Source organism: Melanerpes formicivorus, unplaced genomic scaffold, assembly GCF_026170545.1.
Source record: "Melanerpes formicivorus ecotype bairdi unplaced genomic scaffold, bMelFor1.0.p_v2 SCAF_9, whole genome shotgun sequence".
NCBI lineage: Eukaryota > Metazoa > Chordata > Aves > Piciformes > Picidae > Melanerpes > Melanerpes formicivorus.
Window position 1 is genome coordinate 18,026,098 of NW_027142361.1, and position 19,889 is coordinate 18,045,986.

The 19,889-nt window shown below is 47.5% G+C and overlaps 1 protein-coding gene across 2 annotated transcripts in view; it reads right to left on the reverse strand.

Moving 5' to 3' along the window:
- KIF13B (kinesin family member 13B) overlaps positions 1-19,889 on the reverse strand; it is a 230,241-nt gene that overhangs the window by 62,862 nt on the left and 147,490 nt on the right. For both annotated transcript variants that reach the window (XM_068143211.1, XM_068143210.1), the window contains exons 19-21: positions 19,487-19,633; positions 16,891-17,040; positions 16,103-16,231 (exon numbers count right to left, since the gene is read on the reverse strand). In XM_068143211.1, the coding sequence (XP_067999312.1) occupies positions 16,103-16,231; positions 16,891-17,040; positions 19,487-19,633 (426 nt within the window). The remainder of the gene's footprint in view (positions 1-16,102; positions 16,232-16,890; positions 17,041-19,486; positions 19,634-19,889) is intronic.

Sequence of the window (19,889 nt, forward strand, 5' to 3'; positions counted from 1 at the left end):
AAGTCTTTGGCCTTGAAACCGATAAGCTACTAAGGCCTGTATTAACTCCTTTCCAATTAACACAAACTGCTTCTAACTTTTTTTCTCTTTCTCTCTCTTTTCTAACCCACTCTGGGGAAAAGAGGGAGAGAGGTGGAGAGCGGAGGTAGGGAACCCCCTCAGCAGGGGGGGGAACTCCCATTTCTGTGTTACTTTATTGTATATCTTTGTATATATTGTAAATATTGTAAATTTGTATATATTCCCCTGCATATCACAGTATCACTCAGTATCACTCACTCAGGTTGGAAAGGACCTCGAGGATCATCGAGTCCAACCTATCAACGCAGACCCCATGACTAGACCATGGCACCAAGTGCCACGTCCAATCTCCCCTTGAACGCCTCCAGGGTTGATGACTCAACCACCTCCCTGGGCAACCCGTTCCAATGACGAATTACACGCTCGGTGAAGAACTTCCTCCTCACCTCGAGTCTAAACCTCCCCTGGCGCAGCTTGAGACTGCTTTGTAAATATACAGCTCCACTGCTTTGCTAATTCAGCTGTGAGGTTTTTTTTCCCCCTTTCCCTTCAATTTTCTTTCCTTTTACTTTACAGGGGGGAGGGAGGAGGCTTTTGGGCCTTACCCTTCCAACCCTCGACATTTTTTTTTTCTTGGCTTACCCAACGTGGGGCAGATAATTAGTTTAATTTATTACTTGATAGATTTAATGTTTTCTAGCTGAATTAGCAAACATGAAGGTGTTGTGGTTTGTGGAGCGATTATTCTTTTCAATTTTTGGGGCTCTGGTTTACAGATATTGTTTGGGTTTGATTTTGGATTACCTGGGTAAATATTTGGTGCGGACAATTTATTTGTGGGTTATGTATAGAGTTAGACTATGGTACGGAAAATGCATGGATTTATTATGGCCAGTGAGATACAGGAATGTTACCTCCACCACTCTCCCAATTGAGATAAAGGGTTTTAGGATTCCGCCTGAGGAGAGAGTAACTTTAGGTGATGCCTGGGATCCAAAGGTGATTTATTTGGTGTCTATAATTCTGCTGCTGGTGGTAATTATCGTGTATCTCCTGATTTCTTTGCGGCGAGAGAGAAAGGTGTCCAGGGCTTGTTTTGTTATTAAAACTAGATCAAAAAGAAAACGCCGTGGCTCTGGATCAGTCCCAGAGTCATCTAGTGATGAGGAATGTGGGGAATCTCTGTCAGTTAAAAAGAGGGCTAAAAAGTTAATTGGTAAGGCTGCTCTAAATGACTTTGCTGCTGATTCTGGCAAGCTGCCAAGGGCGGCGGCCGGTATCAACATGGTGCCTACTCCTTCTCCTCCTCCTTCTTCTCCATCGGCCATTAACGGAGAAACGTCACTTCCGCCCACTCCCTTGGTGGGACCGGAAGTCACCGCCCCAGCAGCTGATTTATCTCAGGACCTGTCAGCTTCCATCAATGTGGCTGTAAATTCAAACACAGCTCCAGTTAAGGTGGCTGTTTTAAAGACTAGAGGTGGAAAGGCCAAAGATGGAGAAGAAGAGCTGGAGACTGATCCTGGTGAGGGGCCCTCCACTCTAAGGAATCCTGCTGAGGAGGAAGGATGCATGGAGGACAGCTTCTTATCCCAGGTGCTGCGAGAGCCTACCAGGGGCAAGGCTATGCTTGACCTCCTCTTCACCAATAGGGAAGGGTTGGTGGGTGATGCGGTGGTCAGAGGGTGCTTAGGGGCCAGTGACCACGAGATAATTGAATTCTCATTATTTGGTCAAGCTAAGAGGGGTAGAAAGAAGACCTCCACTCTGGATTTCCGGAGGGCGGACTTCAGGCTACTCAAGGAACTAATTCAGAGGGTTCCTTGGGATAAAGCCCTTAAAAACAAAGGGGTCCAGGAGAGCGGGTCCTACTTCAAGGAAGAACTGTTGAAGGCTCAGGGACAGGCTGTGCCAATGTGCCGGAAGATGAGCCGCCGGGGCAGACGGCCAGCCTGGATGGTTAAAGAACTTTTAATGGAACTAAGGGAAAAAAAGAGGGTGTATCACCTTTCGAAGAGAGGGGAGGCAACCTGTGAAAAATTTAAGAATGTTGCTAGGTCTTGCAGGAAGAAAATTAGGGAGGCAAAAGCGCATTTGTAGCTTAGTCTGGCCTCTGCTGTGAAGGACAACAAAAAGTCCTTCTATAAATACATTAATAGCAAGAGGAAGGGCAGAGACAACCTCCACTCCTTGGTGGACACGGAGGGGAACGTTGTGATAAGGGATGAGGAAAAGGCAGAGATACTTAACACCTTCTTTGCCTCAATTTTTACTAGCAGGACAGAATGTCTTCCAGACAGCTGGCCTCCAGAGCTGGCAGAAGGAGCCAGGGAGCAGCATAGTTTTCCACTGTTCCAGAATGGGGTAGTTGGTGATCTGCTCAGCCGCCTGGATCCCCACAAGTCCATGGGACCAGATGGGATCCATCCTAGGGTGCTGAGGGAGCTGTCAGAGGAGCTGGCCAAGCCGCTCTCCATCATTTTTCAGCAGTCCTGGCTCACTGGAGATGTCCCAGAGGACTGGAAGGTGGCCAACGTTGTGCCCATCCATAAGAAGGGCCGGTTGGATGAGCCAGGGAATTATAGGCCTGTCAGCCTGACCTCAGGGCCAGGCAAGATCATGGAACAGGTCATCCTGAGTGCATTAACACAGCACTTAGGGGATGGCCAAGGGATCAGGCTCAGCCAACATGGATTTAGGAAGGGCAGGTCCTGCCTGACCAACCTGATCTCCTTCTATGATCAGGTGACCCGCCTGGTGGATGTAGGGAGGCCTGTGGATGTAGTCTACCTGGACCTCAGCAAGGCCTTTGACACCGTCCCCCATAGCAAACTCCTGGCCAAGCAGTCAGCCCATGGCTTGGACGGGAGCACTCTGAACTGGGTTAGGAACTGGCTGGATGGCCGAACCCAGAATGTGGTGGTGAATGGTGTCACATCCAGCTGGCGGCCAGTCAGTAGTGGAGTCCCCCAGGGATCAGTGCTGGGCCCCATCCTCTTTAACATCTTTATTGATGATCTGGATGAGGGCATAGAGTCAATCATCAGTAAATTTGCTGATGACACCAAGCTGGGGGCAGGAGTTGATCTGCTAGAGGGTAGAGAGGCTTTGCAGAGAGACCTCGACAGGCTGGACAGATGGGCAGAGTCCAACGGCATGAGATTGAACACATCCAAGTGCCGGGTTCTGCACATTGGCCACAACAACCCCATGCAGTGCTACAGGCTGGGGTCAGAGTGGCTGGAGAGCAGCCAGGCAGAGAGGGACCTGGGGGTTGATGGTAGGATGAACATGAGCCTGCAGTTTGCCCAGGTGGCCAGGAGGGCCAATGGCATCCTGGCCTGCATTAAGAACAGTGTGGCCAGCAGGAGCAGGGAGGTCATTCTGCCCCTGCACACTGCACTGGTTAGGCCACACCTCGAGTACTGTGTCCAGTTCTGGGCCCCTCAGTTTAGGAAGGAGGTTGACTTGCTGGAACGAGTCCAGAGAAGGGCAACGAAGTTAGTGAGGGGCTTGGAACACAAGCCCTATGAGGAGAGACTGAGGGAGCTGGGGCTGCTTAGCCTGGAGAGGAGGAGACTCAGGGGTGACCTTATTGCTCTCTACAACTACCTGAAGGGGTTTGTAAACAGGCAGAGTTTGGTCTCTTCTCCCAGGCAGCCAGCACCAGAACAAGAGGACACAGTCTCACGCTGCGCCAGGGGAAGTTCAGGCTGGAGGTCAGGAGGAAGTTTTACACAGAGAGAGTGATTGCCCATTGGAATGGACTGCCCAGGGAGGTGGTGGAGTCGCCGTCACTGGAGGTGTTCACGAGGAGACTTGACAGGGTGCTTGGTTACATGGGTTAGTTGATTAGGCGGTGTTGGGTGATAGGTTGGATGCGATGATCTTGAAGGTCTCTTCCAACCTGGTTTATTCTATTCTATTCTATTCTATTCTATTCTATTCTATTCTATTCTATTCTATTCTATTCTATTCTATTCTATTCAATAAAGAGAAGGTTTGTTTTAAAGATCTAGCTTACCTAGTGAGATCAAAGCAGGATAGAGATGAAGTTAGGAAAGGAGCTGGCAAAGGTGGTTCTCAGCTTAAAGAGATCCATGAGAAAATGACAGCAGGATTATTTGGACAAAAAGTTCAGGGAGAAGAAGAGGAAGATGATATTTTAGAGTGTTCGTCACCCCGCAAGGAATTGCGAAATGTCCGTAAAGATTTCACCAGGGCAGATAAGGAGCCAGTTCTAGCTTGGCTTAGTAGGTGTTATGATACAGGTGCTCCAGCTCTAACAGTTGGAGACAAGTCAGCAGCTCAGCTAGGAACTCTCTCAAGGGATAATGGAATAGACAGGCATCTAGGCAGGGCTCTCGGTAAGGTTAATCTGTGGATACGCCTTTTAATGGCGGTTGCCCTGAGATACCCTTCCCGAGATGATCTTCCATGGAATCCTAAACCCTGGACTACCATAGATGAGGGAATTAAGCGCTTGAGAGAATTTGCTGTTAGAGAGCTACTCTATGGTGAACATGAAACTCTGAATCCTGATGACATTCCTGTGGGTATTGGTCTTGCTAAAAAGATCATCAAACTTGCTCCTTCTAATTATGCAAACATTCTGGCAAGCAGAATTGTGTCAAGAAATTACGGTGGAGCTTCTTCTACGGTTGGCCAATTCAGTGATCAAATGAGACAATCGGAGGAGAGCATGACACGTGTTTCTTTGGTTTCAGCCATTGAAACTCTGTCTGGAAAAATTGAGAATTGCATGAGAGAGTTGAAGGATGAATTTAAAAATTCCATATCCCAATTGGCACAAAGGGATAATTTCAATTCTCCCTCCAGGTGGATACAAGTTTCATCTGTGAGGAATACACATCCTCCAAGGAGGTCACTCCAAAACAGATCAAACCAAAACAGTCCACCAAGGCAATCACGTTGAACTGTTTGGAGAACTCTGCGTGATCAGTTTGGTGAGAACATGAACCGGTGGGATGGCCAACCAACTTCTAATCTTTTCAGGAGGCTGAAGGAATTGCAAAGTGGCAGAACCCGAGGTAGCAATACCAGAAGGGTAGCTGTTACTTCCACAGTTCCCCAGAATAACCCTAGTAGCTCCAACAGTGGCTCCAGTTATAACATGCAAAGTTATAACCCTGCACACTATGTGCAATGCACATGTGCACATGTTCCCCATAACTAGGGGTGCCCTGCCTCCCGCCAGGGGGAGGAGAGGGATAACAGAGATAATAGAATCTATTGGGATGTGTACATCCAGTGGCCTGGCACTTCACAATTTCGGAAGTACGGGGCCTTGGTTGACACAGGAGCTCAGTGCACCATAATGCCATCAAATTATCAGGGATCAGAGTCTATAACTATTCTGGGAGTCACTGGTGGATCTCAAGAGTTAAGTAAGGTGGAGGTTAATATAAGTTTAACTGGTAAACAATGGAGGAAGCATACAGTTCTGACTGGACCTGATGCACCTTGTATTTTGGGAATTGATTTTCTGAGAGAAGGGCGTTTCAAAGACCCTAGAGGTTACAAATGGGCTTTTGGAGTAGCTTCTATAGAAATTGATGGACAAAAATTGAAGCTGTCTGCTAGACTTGAGCTTTCTGATGAATCTGCAGTTGTGGGACAACACAAGATACAGGACATTAAATTGCCGGTTGCTTCTCAGACTGTGCATCACAGACAATACAGAACCAACCGTGACTCTTTGTTGCCCATTCAGAATCTGATTCGTCAGTTGGAGAGTCAGAAAGTCGTCAGCAAAACTCATTCACCTTTCAACAGTCCAGTGTGGCCTGTGCAGAAGCAGAATGGAGACTGGCGTCTTGACGGTCGACTACCGAGCCCTAAATGAAGTGACACCACCTATGAGTGCAGCAGTACCAGACATGATGGAGCTACAGTATGAGCTGGAATCCAAAGAGGCCAAATGGTATGCTACCATAGACATTGCTAATGCATTTTTCTCTATTCCCATAGCAGAGGAATGCAGGCCTCAGTTTGCTTTCACCTGGAGAGGACTCCAGTACACTTTCAACAGATTGCCAATGGGCTGGATCCACAGCTCAAGCATCTGTCATGCAGTGATCCACGATGCTCTGGAGAAAGGCGGTGCACCAGAACACATCCAGTTCATCGATGATATCATCGTCTGGGGTAAAACTGCTGAGGAAGTCTTCGAGAAAGGGAACAAAATCATTGACATTCTTCTGAATGCAGGTTTTGCCATTAAGCGAGACAAGGTGAAAGGGCCTACCACAGAAATTCAGTTTCTAGGAGTGCGGTGGCAGGATGGACGCCGACACATTCCAGTGGATGTGGTAAATAGAGTCTCTACCATGGCAAATCCCACAAACAAGCAGGAGACCCTACGTTTCTTGGGGATAGTGGGATTTTGGAGACTGCACATTCCTGGATACAGTCAGATTGTGAAACCTCTGTATGATGTGACTCGGAAGAGAAACCATTTCCACTGGGGACCTGAACAACAAGCAGCCTTTGACCAGATAAAGCAAGAGGTGATTCAAGCAATGGGTCTGGGACCTGTCCGAGATGGTCCAGACATTAAGAACATTTTGTACACGGCTGCAAGTGACAATGGTCCAACCTGGTGCTTGTGGCAAAAAGCTCCAGGTGAGACACGTGGACGACCTCTTGGTTTCTGGTGTCGAGGTTACAGAGGTTCAGAGGCTAATTATACTCCAACAGAGAAAGAAATTTTAGCTGCCTATGAAGGAGTAAAAGCATCTTCTGAGGTGATTGGAACTGAATCACGACTCCTCTTAGCTCCCAGATTACCAGTTTTGAATTGGATGTTCAAAGGCAAAGGCTCCACACCACATCATGCCACAGACTCAACATGGTCTAAGTGGATGGCTCTGATAACACAGAGAGCTCGAATGGGAAATCTTGAAAGGCCTGGTCTAGTGGAGGTGATCTCAAGTTGGCCTGAAGGTATCAACTGTGCTAAGCCTCCAGAGGAGAAAGTAACTCGTGCTGAGGAAGCTCCTCCTTACAATGACCTTTCTGATGATGAAAAGAAATATGCTTTGTTCACAGACGTTTCCTGTCGTCTTGTTGGAAACAAGCGAAGGTGGAAGTCTGCAGTGTGGAGTCCAACACGCCGAGTTGCAGAGGCGAAAGATGGAGAAGGAGAATCCAGTCAGTTCACAGAGGTAAAAGCTGTCCAGCTAGCTCTCGACGTAGCTGAACGTGAGAGATGGCCAAAGCTTTATCTCTACACCGACTCATGGATGGTAGCCAATGCTCAATGGGGTTGGCTAAAGAAATGGAAGAAGAGTGGTTGGCAGAGAAAAGGAAAACCCATTTGGGCAGCCAACCTATGGCAGGACATTGCTGATCGAATCGAGAGAATTCCAGTGAAAGTGAGACACATCGATGCTCACATTCCTAAGAGCAAAGCTACTGAGGAACAGCAACACAACCATCAGGCAGATATAGCTGCAAGAGTTTCTCAAGTAGACATGGACTCTAATCTTGATCTCGACTGGAAACACCGAGGTGAGATATTCTTAGCTCGGTGGGCTCATGATTCGTCAGGGCATCAAGGCAGAGATGCAACATACCAATGGGCTCGTGACAGATCCATAGACATTTCCATGGATGCTATCACACAAGTCATCCATGACTGTGACATTTGTGCTGCTATTAAGCAGGCAAAACGACTTAAGCCCTTGTGGTATGGTGACAGATGGTCCAAGTACAAGTATGGTGAAGCTTGGCAGATTGACTACATCACTCTACCACGTTCTCGTTCTGGTAAGCAACATGTGCTTACTATGGTAGAGGCAAACACTGGATGGTTGGAAACTTATCCAGTTCCACATGCAACTGCACGCAACACCATTCTCGGTCTGGAGAGACAAATCCTGTGGAGACACGGAACTCCAGAGAGGATTGAGTCAGACAACGGAACTCATTTCAAGAACAACCTTGTAAAGAGCTGGGCAAAAGAGCACGATATTGAGTGGATATTTCATATTCCCTACTATGCACCAGCTTCAGGGAAGATTGAACGCTACAACGGTTTGTTGAAGACCACTCTCAAAGCCATGGGGGGTGGATCTTTGAAAAACTGGGAAAAACATTTAGCACAAGCAACCTGGCTGGTAAATAGTAGAGGTTCAGTGAACCAAGCTGGACCTGCACATTCAGATTTGCTACGGAAAGTAGAAGGTGATAGAGTTCCTGTTGTTAGAGAAAAGAATTTGTTAGGTAAAACTGTTTGGGTATTTTCACCCTCAGGAGAGGCTAAACCTGTCCGAGGGGTGGTTTCAGCTGAAGGTCCGGGTCACGCTTATTGGGTAATGCAAGAGAATGGTGAAATTCAGTGTATTCCACAAAGAAATTTAACCTTAGCTGAAAGAGGTTAATTTCGAACTGCTGTACAGCTACATCGCGTCCAAAGGAAGAATCAACGAGGAATCTACGGTGCACGAACCCTGAGATGCCTGAGAGCTCTGAGTCAACTAAGAGACCCTGAGAATCCCTGTTTCCCTTTTCTTCGCTTCGTCGGCAAAGAAGTGAACTGTTTTCCATTTTTCTCATTTTCTGATTTTCTTTTACTTTTGAATCATCTACATATGAGCCTAGCTGGAATGGACTATGAACTTTACTTACGAACTGTAAATATCGTTTTGGATCGGATGGACAGTATGAACGGCCAATGAAATTGTTTAGAAGGGTGGACTGTGACCGGTTGACGCTGTCCCCTTAAGAAAGGGAATATGGTGGACGGAAGTTGGTAAACAAAAAAGACGGATCTAAACTAATTTCATTGGTAAAGTGGGAGGAAGCACCTTCTGAACTGGGAGTGCAGGAGGGTATCCCGGGCATTCCGGCACTTTATCTTCAGTCCTTCTTCCGCTCCTCCGCAGGGCAGCAGCTCTCTGTGCTGGGCTTTCTGCCAAGGCTTTGGCCTTGAAACCGATAAGCTACTAAGGCCTGTATTAACTCCTTTCCAATTAACACAAACTGCTTCTAACTTTTTTTCTCTTTCTCTCTCTTTTCTAACCCACTCTGGGGAAAAGGGGGAGAGAGGGGGAGAGCAGAGGTAGGGAACCCCCTCAGCAGGGGGGGGGAACTCCCATTTCTGTGTTACTTTATTGTATATCTTTGTATATATTGTAAATATTGTAAATTTGTATATATTCCTCTGCATATCCTACATTGCTTTGTAAATATACAGCTCCACTGCTTTGCTAATTCAGCTGTGAGATTTTTTTTCCCCTTTCCCTTCAATTTTCTTTCCTTTTACTTTACAGGGGGGAGGGAGGAGGCTTTTGGGCCTTACCCTTCCAACCCTCGACAAATAGCCTGGGACTTTACCCCAGAAGAAGTGAGCGATCCTACTAAACTAACTCGCCATCTGATAGAAGGGTGCCTCACTTATCCCAATGAGAACAAACAACTTCTTGCACTTTATTGGGGCCTGGCCTGTGCTTACCGAGCCACAGTTCAATACTCTATGAGGACTATGGCTGAGGCAGGCACCCAAACACTACCTGAGGGCACCATGGTGGAGATGGGGACCCAGACAGCAACCAGAGAGATTGCCCCAGTTGTAAAAAAGAAGCAGTGGACAAGGAGGTCAACAGGTCCCTCTCATTGATTGATAAGGGATGAGGAAGATTATGATCAAGAGGCTGGTCCATCAACTGGGAAATCAGAGGATGTGAGTGAGATTAGACAAGAAGCAGAGACTACTTGGTCCTTGACCTCAGCAGAACTGAGAGACATACGCAAGGATTATAGTCGCCAGCCAGGAGAGCGAATTGCTGCTTGGCTGCTCCGGTGCTGGGATAATGGGGCTGACAGTCAACTGCTGGAAGGCAAAGAGGCCCAACAATTGGGACCCATTACTAGAAGCAGAGGTATTGAGAAAGGCATTGCAAAGGAGACAGGCATATGCAGCCTCTGGAAACGACTCCTGCTAAGTGTGAGGGCCAGGTACCCATGCAAGGAGGACCTTATGAGTTCTCCAGGGAAGTGGAATACGGCAGATGAAGGAATCCAATACTTAAGAGAATTAGCGGTGTTGGAAGTTATCTATAGTGATTTAGATGATCAAAGTGTCTCCACAGATCCAGAAGATGTCCCATGCACATGGGCCATGTGGAGGAAAGTGATCCAAGGTGCTCCAGCATCGTATTCTAACAGCCTAGCAATGATGTACTATTTGGATGAGGACGCACGGTCTGTGGAGATTGTGTCAGCCCGGCTCCAGAATTTTGAAGATAACCTCTGTACTAACTCATTTCCACGTGCCAGTGCCTCATTGACCAGGTCTACTCCAAGAAATCTGTCCCCTCCTGCCTCAGTCGGAGGGAAAGGGAGCCCCAGACGCACACCACGTGGAATACTCTGGTTTTTCCTTCATGACCAGGGAGAGGACATGAGGAAGTGGGATGGTGAACCCACTTATAAACTGGAAGCTCGGGTACATGAACTGAAAGGAAAAACAACAACTAAAAAGGGATCATTTAAGAAAACAGCAAAGGTATCTGCTGTAAAAAGCCAAGAAAGTAATCAACGATCTCTCAGGAGAAAAGGAATTGAGGTTACACCCCTTGATCCCGATGAGGGGACCTCTGGCCAGGTACTACCCAGATCAGACAGTGAATGCTCTGATGAGGACCAGGAGTAGAGGGTCCCTGCCTTTGGCCAGGAGGAGGAGAGGAATGACAGAGTATATTGGACTGTGTGGATTCGATGGCCTGGCACATCAAAGCCACAGAAATACAAGGCGCTGGTAGACACAGGGGCACAGTGTACATTGATGCCATCAGGGCATAGAGGTGCTGAATCTCTTTGGATTTCTGGAGTGACAGGAGGCTGCCAGGAGCTGTCTGTATTAGAAGCTGATGTGAGCCTAACAGGGGACAAGTGGGAAAGACATCCCATTGTGACTGGACCAGAAGCCCCTTGCATTCTTGGTATTGATTACCTCAAGAGAGGGTACTTCAAGGATTCAAAGGGTTATAGATGGGTTTTTGGTGTGGCCACGGTGAATACAGAGAAGATCACACAGCTGTCTACCCTGCCTGGCCTTTCAGAAAGTCCTTTCGTTGTGGGATTGCTGCAGATTAAAGAACAACAGGTGCCAATTGCTACTAGAACAGTGCACCGACGGCAGTATCATACAAACCGAGACTCCCTGGGTCCCATTCATGAACTGATTCACCAGCTGGAGATCCAGGGAGTGATCAGCAAAACACACTTACCTTTTAACAGCCCCATATGGCCAGTGCCAAAATCTGATGGAGGATGGAGATTAACTGTGGACTATCGTGGCCTGAACGAAGTGACGCCACCACTGAGTGCTGCTGTACCAGACATGCTAGAGCTCCAGTATGAGCTGGAGTCAAAGGCAGCTAAATGGTACGCTACTATTGACATCGCCAATGCGTTCTTCTCAATCCCATTGGCAGCAGAGTGCAGGCCACAATTTGCTTTCACCTGGAGGGGTGTTCAATACACGTGGAATCGATTGCCCCAGGGGTGGAAGCATAGCTCCACCATTTGTCATGGACTAATTCAGAGTGAACTGGAAAAGGGTGAGGCCCCTGAACATCTCCAGTACATTGATGACATCATTGTGTGGGGCGATAAAGCAAAGGAAGTGTTCCAGAAGGGAGAAAAAATCATTCAAATACTCTTAAAGGCTGGGTTTGCTATAAAGAAAAGCAAAGTCAAAGGACCTGCGCAAGAAATTCAGTTCTTGGGAATAAAGTGGCAGGATGGATGCCGTCATGTACCTATGGACGTGGTCAACAAGATAACAGCCATATCTCCACCGTCCAACAAGAAAGAGACACAATCCTTTCTAGGCCTTGTGGGGTTCTGGAAAATGCATGTTCCAGGCTACAGTCAGCTTGTCAGCCCTCTCTATCGAGTAACTCGAAAGAAGAATCAATTTGAATGGGGTAGTGAGCAGCAACAAGCTTTCAAACAGATCAAACAAGAGATAGCTTGTGCAGTGGCACTTGGGCCCATTCGCACAGGACCATTGGTGCAGAATATCCTTTACACCGCAGCTGGGGAGCATGGTCTTACTTGGAGCCTCTGGCAGAAGACACCAGGTGAAACCCGAGGTCGGCCGTTGGGATTTTGGAGTAGAGGATATCGAGGATCAGAAGCCCACTATACACCAACTGAGAAGGAGATCTTAGCAGCCTATGAGGGAGTTCCAGCTGCATCAGAAGTAGTGGGTACAGAAGCAACTCTCCTCTTAGCACCAAGGCTGCCTGTGCTGCATTGGATGTTCAGAAGAAACATCCCTTCTACTCATCATGCCACCAGTGCTACATGGAGTAAGTGGGTAGCACTGATTACACAGCGAGATTGACTGGGAAAACCAAACCACCCAGGAATTCTGGAAGAGATTATGGACTGGCCAGAAGGCAGGGATCTTGGAGCATCGCCTGAGGAAGTGGTTCGTGCCCAAGAGGCACCACCATACAACAAGTTACCTGAAGATGAAAGGCCTTATGCTCTGTTCACTGATGGATCATGTCGTGTAGTAGGAAGCCATCAGAAGTGGAAAGCTGCTGTATGGAGTCCTACACGACAAGTTGTTGAGACTACTGAAGGAGAAGGTGAATCAAGTCAATATGCAGAAGTGAAAGCCATCCAACTTGCTCTAGAAATTGCTGAAAGAGAAAAGTGGCCAGTACTTTATCTTTACACAGATTCTTGGATGGTGGCTAATGCCTTGTGGGGATGGTTACAGCAGTGGAAGAAGACCAATTGGCAACGCAGGGGCAAGCCTATTTGGGCTGCCTCACTGTGGCAGGACATTGCTGCTCAGGTGGAGAACATGCCTCTGAGGGTACGTCATGTTGATGCTCACGTACCTAAGACTTATGCTAATGAAGAACATCAAAACAATGAGCATGCAGACAAGGCTGCCAGGATTGATATAGCTCAAGTGGATCTAGACTGGGAGCGAAAAGGTGAACTGTTTGTAGCTCGATGGGCCCATGAAACATCAGGACATCTAGGGAGAGATGCTACGTACAGGTGGGCTCATGACTGAGGGGTGGACTTGACCATGGAAGCCATCGCACGGGTCACACATGACTGTGAAACCTGTGCTGCCATCAAGAGGGCCACCAGAGCCAAGTCTCCCTGGAACAGAGGGCGGTGGCTGGGTTTTCGCTATGGCGAGGCCTGGCAGATTGACTATATTGGACCACTGCCACGAACACGCCAAGGCAAGCGCTACATCCTCACCATGGTGGAAGCGACTACAGGCTGGTTAGAAACATACCCTGTAAATCATGCTACTGCCTGGAACACCATCTTAGGCCTTGAAAGGCAAATCCTGTGGCGGCACGGTACCCCTGAACGGATCGAGTCTGACAACAGGACTCACTTCAGGAACAATGCCATCAGCTCCTGGGCCAAGAAACATGGCATTGAATGGGGGTATCACATTCCCTATCACCCACAAGCCTCTGGGAAGGTTGAAAGATATAATGGACTGTTAAAGACTATGCTGAAAGCATTGGGTAATGGAGCATGGAGGCACTGGGATGTAAATTTAGCAGAAGCCACTTGGCTGGTTAATTCTCGAGGATCTGCTAACCGTCCTGATCCTGCCCAAACAGAACCCTTGCACACTGTGGGGGGAGATAAAGTCCCTGTAGTACACATGGGAAAGTGGCTAGGAAAGGCAGTGTGGGTTGCTCCTCCCATGGGGAAAGGCAAACCCATTCATGGGATTGTCTTTGCTCAGGGGCCTGGATGTACATGGTGGGTAATGAAAAGAAATGGGGAGACTCAGTGTGTGCCACAAAGGGACCTAGCACTGGGGGAAAGGTAATTTAGAATGTGAATAATGTGAATTGCATGTTGCAGAAAGTAATGAAATAAGAAGAACACAGACTGATGAAGTTTTGCAAGGATCAAGAATGACACAGTGGTTGAACCATCTGGAGTTGGTGTCCAAGAACAGAATATCCTGCTTCTCCTGTCTTGAATATTCCCAAATGACATCTGCAGGAGCAGAAAAAAAAAACTTTAAGAGAGGACTGAGACATCGATATAAGTCTCTATATGTTGGAGTATTGAGATAGTTTAAGTATGTAGATCAGGTTGTGAATGTAAGCAAGAATTTTTTTTTGTGTTCTTTTGTTATTTTGGTGTAACAATCAAATGAGATGGTTAAATGTATTGAAATGTGTAGAACCTGAGCTTGATGCAAATGGTATGGAATAAGGGGTGGACACTGTATTGGGTTGAACTGAGGTGGAGTTAATTCTCCTCACAGCATCGTTCTAGGGCTGTGATTTTTTTTGCAGCAGTAGTTGATAACACAGCAGTGTTTTGGCTACAGCTGAATTCGGTATCCGAGCTGTGTCCTTTCAACATTTCCCTGCCCCAGGAGTACATTGAGGGGTGGGCAGGATCTTGGGAGGGGACACAACTGAGCCAGCTGACTCAGACTGGCCAAAGAGGTATTCCATACCATATGACATCAAGTCAGGTATAAGAAGGACGTGAAAGAAGGAAGTTTGGGGATTCGTCCATGGCGTTTATCCTCCCAAGGAACCACCAAGCTTAGAGAGCCCTGCTTCCCGAGACCGACCACCGTCCTGCTGATGGGAAGTAGAGACTAACATCTCTCTCTCTGCTTTCTTTGCTTCCGCGCGGTCTATTTGCTGTTTACTTATTAGTGTTATTAAATTGCTCCTATCTTATCCCCGGCTTCTGTTATATTTTCTTTCCCATCTTCCCCTGTTCACTTAAGAGGGGGAGTGATAGAGCGGCTTGGTGGGTATCTGGCCTCCAGGCCAGAGCCAAACCACCACAGCCATTGAGCTTATTGTTGTTAGCTTCTGTTATACATGCACGCACACTGGAAGCCTCTGCATAGTGAAGAAGCCCAGAGGGAGGACCTTAGCGATGCCTGAGCTCAGCGTCGCTACAGCCAGTCGTACCGACCGGGAGAGCCCACCGTGCCACTGGAGGACTGGACCAACACCTGAGGGTAAGATCTGCCCAGTTACCGGGGAGAAGGGACTTGATCGATACCGAGTCCACGTATGCCTAGCCCCGCCGTAGCGGGAGGAGCCTCTACGTGTGCCGCTCTGAGCCCTGTGAATCTCAGGGAAGACTAAGGCATTGTTCGTGCCTATACTCCACCGAACCCGGGACCACTCCGAGAGGCCCACTGCTCCTTTAAGCTCAGTAAACGAGAATCCGCCGCCTAACGCAGCTGCATTCTCTCCCCGAGGCTGTTTGCATCAGCCCCGAGAACCGCCGTGGTTAGGCCGACCCCCATAGCTTTGCCTGCTGCCACGTCGTCCGAGCCCACCTACCGACCACCGTCGTCCCGCCCTGCCGTGTGAGCCACGGGCCGACCCCGACCAGGACCGATCCCTGTTGTCTGGAGGGAATCGAATATCTTCCACGTGCTTTCCATCCATTAGCACTCAGTTCAAAATATCTGCGTCTAGCAGAGTAAGCGGTGATGCATAGAAAGATTGTAATATTGCTGTGTATAGCCAGAAGCCGCCCGCGTCCCGCCGAGTCGCCATCTAGTGGCCAAGCGGCAGAACTGCACCCTTCGTTATATAAATATAGAAAGGGTTTATAGATAGTTCAATTAAGTTATAATCATAACACTAAGCCACTTGTGGAATCTATTTCACGAACGTGCACTAGAACATGTATATAAGTTGGTGATTCATCGGTTATTAATAGTTTGATAATTAATAAAAATAATATTTTCATAATTCATATTTCATATTCATAAATTTAATAACCTCTTCACCACACTGAATGATGAGGTACAGTTAAATTATTTGCTCTTTTTTCCCTTTTTCTTTCTTTTTGAAATCTTGAAACATGAATACAGTTTTATGTAGCAAATCAATAAGTTTAACAACAGGACTCTGTGCAGCTGCCTGCTGGAAGTGAACACAGTGCATGAGGCTACAAACAGACATCTAACATCCGGAAGCCAATGCATCAGGAACTTCTTTAAGACTTGGGATGGAAAGAGAGAAGATTGTTCAGAGGTTGGGATATATTTGAAACTCACCCTGCAGACAAGTTTTCTTTCCTGAGTGTCATTTTCAGTTGAACAGTCTGGACTATCCTCACCTCCAACCAACCTGTCGTCTATTTCTCCACTCACTCGAACAACTTCAACATGGAGACGACCTGATACCTGATAAGAGGCAAGTTAGAATTACTTGTGTGTCAGGAACCAGAGACAGGTTCATCCCTTTTCAGGTAATTACAACTTACTGCTGTTTGCAGTCTGTAAACAGACAATATTTCATTTCTTTCCCCTGTGCATTCTATTGTGCAGTTGCACCAGATTAAGAGTGCTTTGGAGTAAGACTCAAAGAGTAGAACTGTAAAACAGTCAGCCACAAAAGTGACTTTGGCAACAGCATACTGCAGTCTCACACATCTTCACACCAGTTTCTAGAGTCTGCAAAGTGGATGTAATGCAGAGCACAGATAATGTCACCTGGTATGCTCTAACTGTCCTTGAAGCTGTTCTTAGAGCATATATTTAAAAGCCTATTCTTGATGGCAGTCAGTGAATGCCAGCAGAACAATAGCTCATATTTATTCTACTAAGTATTTCTTTCAGTCTGCTTTGTTTATAAAGGTGCTAACAAAGCTTTCAGAATCACTATGCTGCAATTCCAAGGTGTCTGAACAACTCTAGTAAGGTGTTACTGGATTTGTATAATTCTAAATTGTTAGCAAAGAGCTTGTGCACATGAAACTGGGAAGTTTGTAGTATATACTGGTAGTAAGACCCATGGTCTGTAATTGAATTGAGTAAGCACAGATTATAGAAGAATGACAAACCTCTCCCTTCTGATTGATGATTGGAACAGCATATTGTAGCTTCACATCATAGAACAGACACTCAAGAAAAACATTGGCTACTCCGATAAGGCTGTGGTTTTCCTGCTCGTCATAGAAAGGATCAGCTCGCCTGAAGTAAGCTCTCATCACCTGCAATCAAATCCACAGTAATGTAAGAGAAAAAAATTTTCATGAAACCATTTTCAAAGTGTTGCACAACCAGCCTAGGGAAAGAAAAATGGACTCAAGTAAGAGGCCAGACTAGATCACAAGAAGAATGGAAGTCTGAATTTTACTTTAGGCCAAGTATAAGGTCTGTCCTCAGCAAGCACTCCTTAATGTTGTCAGATTCAGAGAAGTCAGCCTGAATGTCAACTGCTGGTGCATTTACTTGCTGCCTCTTGCATCCTCAGTTCTGTCACCAAACTATGCATGCAAATAAGCATCAAAGTGACAAGATAAGGGTTAATGAAATGCTGAAGACCTGTTTCAGTATGAGGAAAAGCAAAAGCTTGGGAAACCTTCTCTCCTTACCTATTCCCACCCTGTCTCCGTGCCCCACCTCTCGACCCAGAAAATTTTCTCACATCAACTTGTAGGTCTTGTAGGAAGAAAATTAGGGAGGCAAAAGCACATTTGGAGCTTAGCCTGGCCTCTGCTGAGAAGGACGACAAAAAGTCCTTCTATAAATACATTAATAGCAAGAGGAAGGGCACAGACAACCTCCACTCCTTGGTGGACACGGAGGGGAACGTTGAAACAAAGGATGAGGAAAAGGCAGAGATACTTAACACCTTCTTTCCCTCAATTTTTACTAGCAGGACAGAATGTCTTCCACACAGCTGGCCTGCAGAGCTGGCAGAAGGAGCCAGGGAGCAGCATAGTTTTCCACTGTTCCAGAATGGGGTAGTTGGTGATCTGTTCAGCCGCTTGGATCGCCACAAGTCCATGGGACCAGATGGGATCCATCCTAGGGTGCTGAGAGAGCTGTCAGAGGAGCTGGCCAAGCCGCTCTCCATCATTTTTCATCAGTCCTGGCTCATTGGAGAGGTCCCAGAGGACTGGAAGCTGGCCAACGTGGTGCCCATCCACAAGAAGGGCCGGTTGGATGAGCCAGGGAATTATAGGCCTGTCAGCCTGACCTCAGTGCCAGGCAAGATCATGGAACAGGTCAACCTGAGTGCAATAACACAACACTTAGAGGATGGCCAAAGGATCAGGCCTAGCCAGCATGGATTTAGGAAGGGCAGGTCCTGCCTGACCAACCTGACCTCGTCCTACGAGCAGGTGACATGCCTGGTGGATGTGGGGAGGCCTGTGGATGTAGTCTACCTGGACTTCAGCAAGGCCTTTGACACCGTCCCCCATAGCAAACTGCTGGCCAAGCTGTCAGCCCATGGCTTGGACAGCAACACTCTGAGCTGGGTTAGGAACTGGCTGGATGGCCGAGCCCAGAGAGTGGTGGTGAATGGTGCCACATCCAGCTGGCAGCCAGTCACCAGTGGAGTCCCCCAGGGATCAGTGCTGGGCCCCATCCTCTTTAACACCTTTACTGATGATCTAGATGAGGGCATTGAGTCCATCATCAGTTAATTTGCTGATGACACCAAGCTGGGGGCAGGAGTTGAACTGCTGGAGGATAGAGAGGCTCTGCAGAGAGACCTCGACAGGCTGGACAGATGGGCAGAGTCCAACGGCATGAGATTGAACACATCCAAGTGCCGGGTTCTGCACATTGGCCACAACAACCCCATGCAGTGCTACAGGCTGGGGTCAGAGTAGCTGGAGAGCGGCCAGGCAGAGAGGGACCTGGGGGTACTGGTCGATGGTAGGCTGAACATGAGCCTGCAGCGTGCCCAGGCAGCCTGGAGGGCCAATGGCATCCTGGCCTGCATTAAGAACAGTGTGGCCAGCAGGAGCAGGGAGGTCATTCTGCCCCTGTATACTGCACTGGTTAGGCCACACCTCGAGTCCTGTGTCCAGTTCTGGGCCCCTCAGTATAGGAAGGATGTTGACTTGCTGGAGCGTGTCCAGAGAAGGGCAACGAAGTTGGTGAGGGGCTTGGAACACAAGCCCTATGAGGAGAGGCTGAGGGAGCTGGGGCTGCTTAGCCTGGAGAAGAGGAGACTCAGGGGTGACCTCATTGCTCTCTACAACTACCTGAAGGGGGGTTGTAGACAGGCAGAGGTTGGTGTCTTCTCCCAGGCAGCCAGCACCAGAATAAGAGGACACAGTCTCAGGCTGCGCCAGGGGAGGTTCAGGCTGGAGGTCAGGAGGAAGTTTTACACAGAGAGGGTGATTGCCCATTAGAATGGGCTGCCCAGGGAGGTGGTGGAATCGCCATCACTGGAGGTGTTCAGGAGGAGACTTGACAGGGTGCTTGGTTGCATGGGTTAGTTGATTAGGTGGTGTTGGATGATAGGTTGGACGTGATGATCTTGAAGGTCTCTTCCAACCTGGTTTATTCTATTCTATTCTATTCTATTCTATTCTATTCTATTCTATTCTATTCTATTCTATTCTATTCTACTTAAACAAAATAAAATGTACAGGGAAGTAATTCTATCAGCACAGTACTGGAATAATTTTTACTTACTGGGTTGTCTTCCTCACAGTCTTTCCACTCCTGGTAAAGATCCCTCATGTCTACCAATCGATTCTCCAGCTTTTCCAGTGACCAAATCTGTTTGCCTTTGCCTTTCCGCCTCACCTGAATAGCTGGCTCGCTGAGAATTGCACCTCTCTGCAAAACGATTACAGAGAAATCAATAAGGATTTCAATCAGTTTATGACTAATACAAAACTGAGAACACCTTTGGGAAAAGTCTGAATTTTGGTTATTTTTTTTATTCTAGCTTAAGCAACCAAATCAGAGTGTGACAGCCTCTGAGTTCAGCTGTCACAGCATATTCGTCTTCAGTTTAGCTATGAAGTTTAATCATAGCTATGGGCAGTAGTTTCCATGGAATTGCACCTTACATAAATGTTAGAAATAGGAA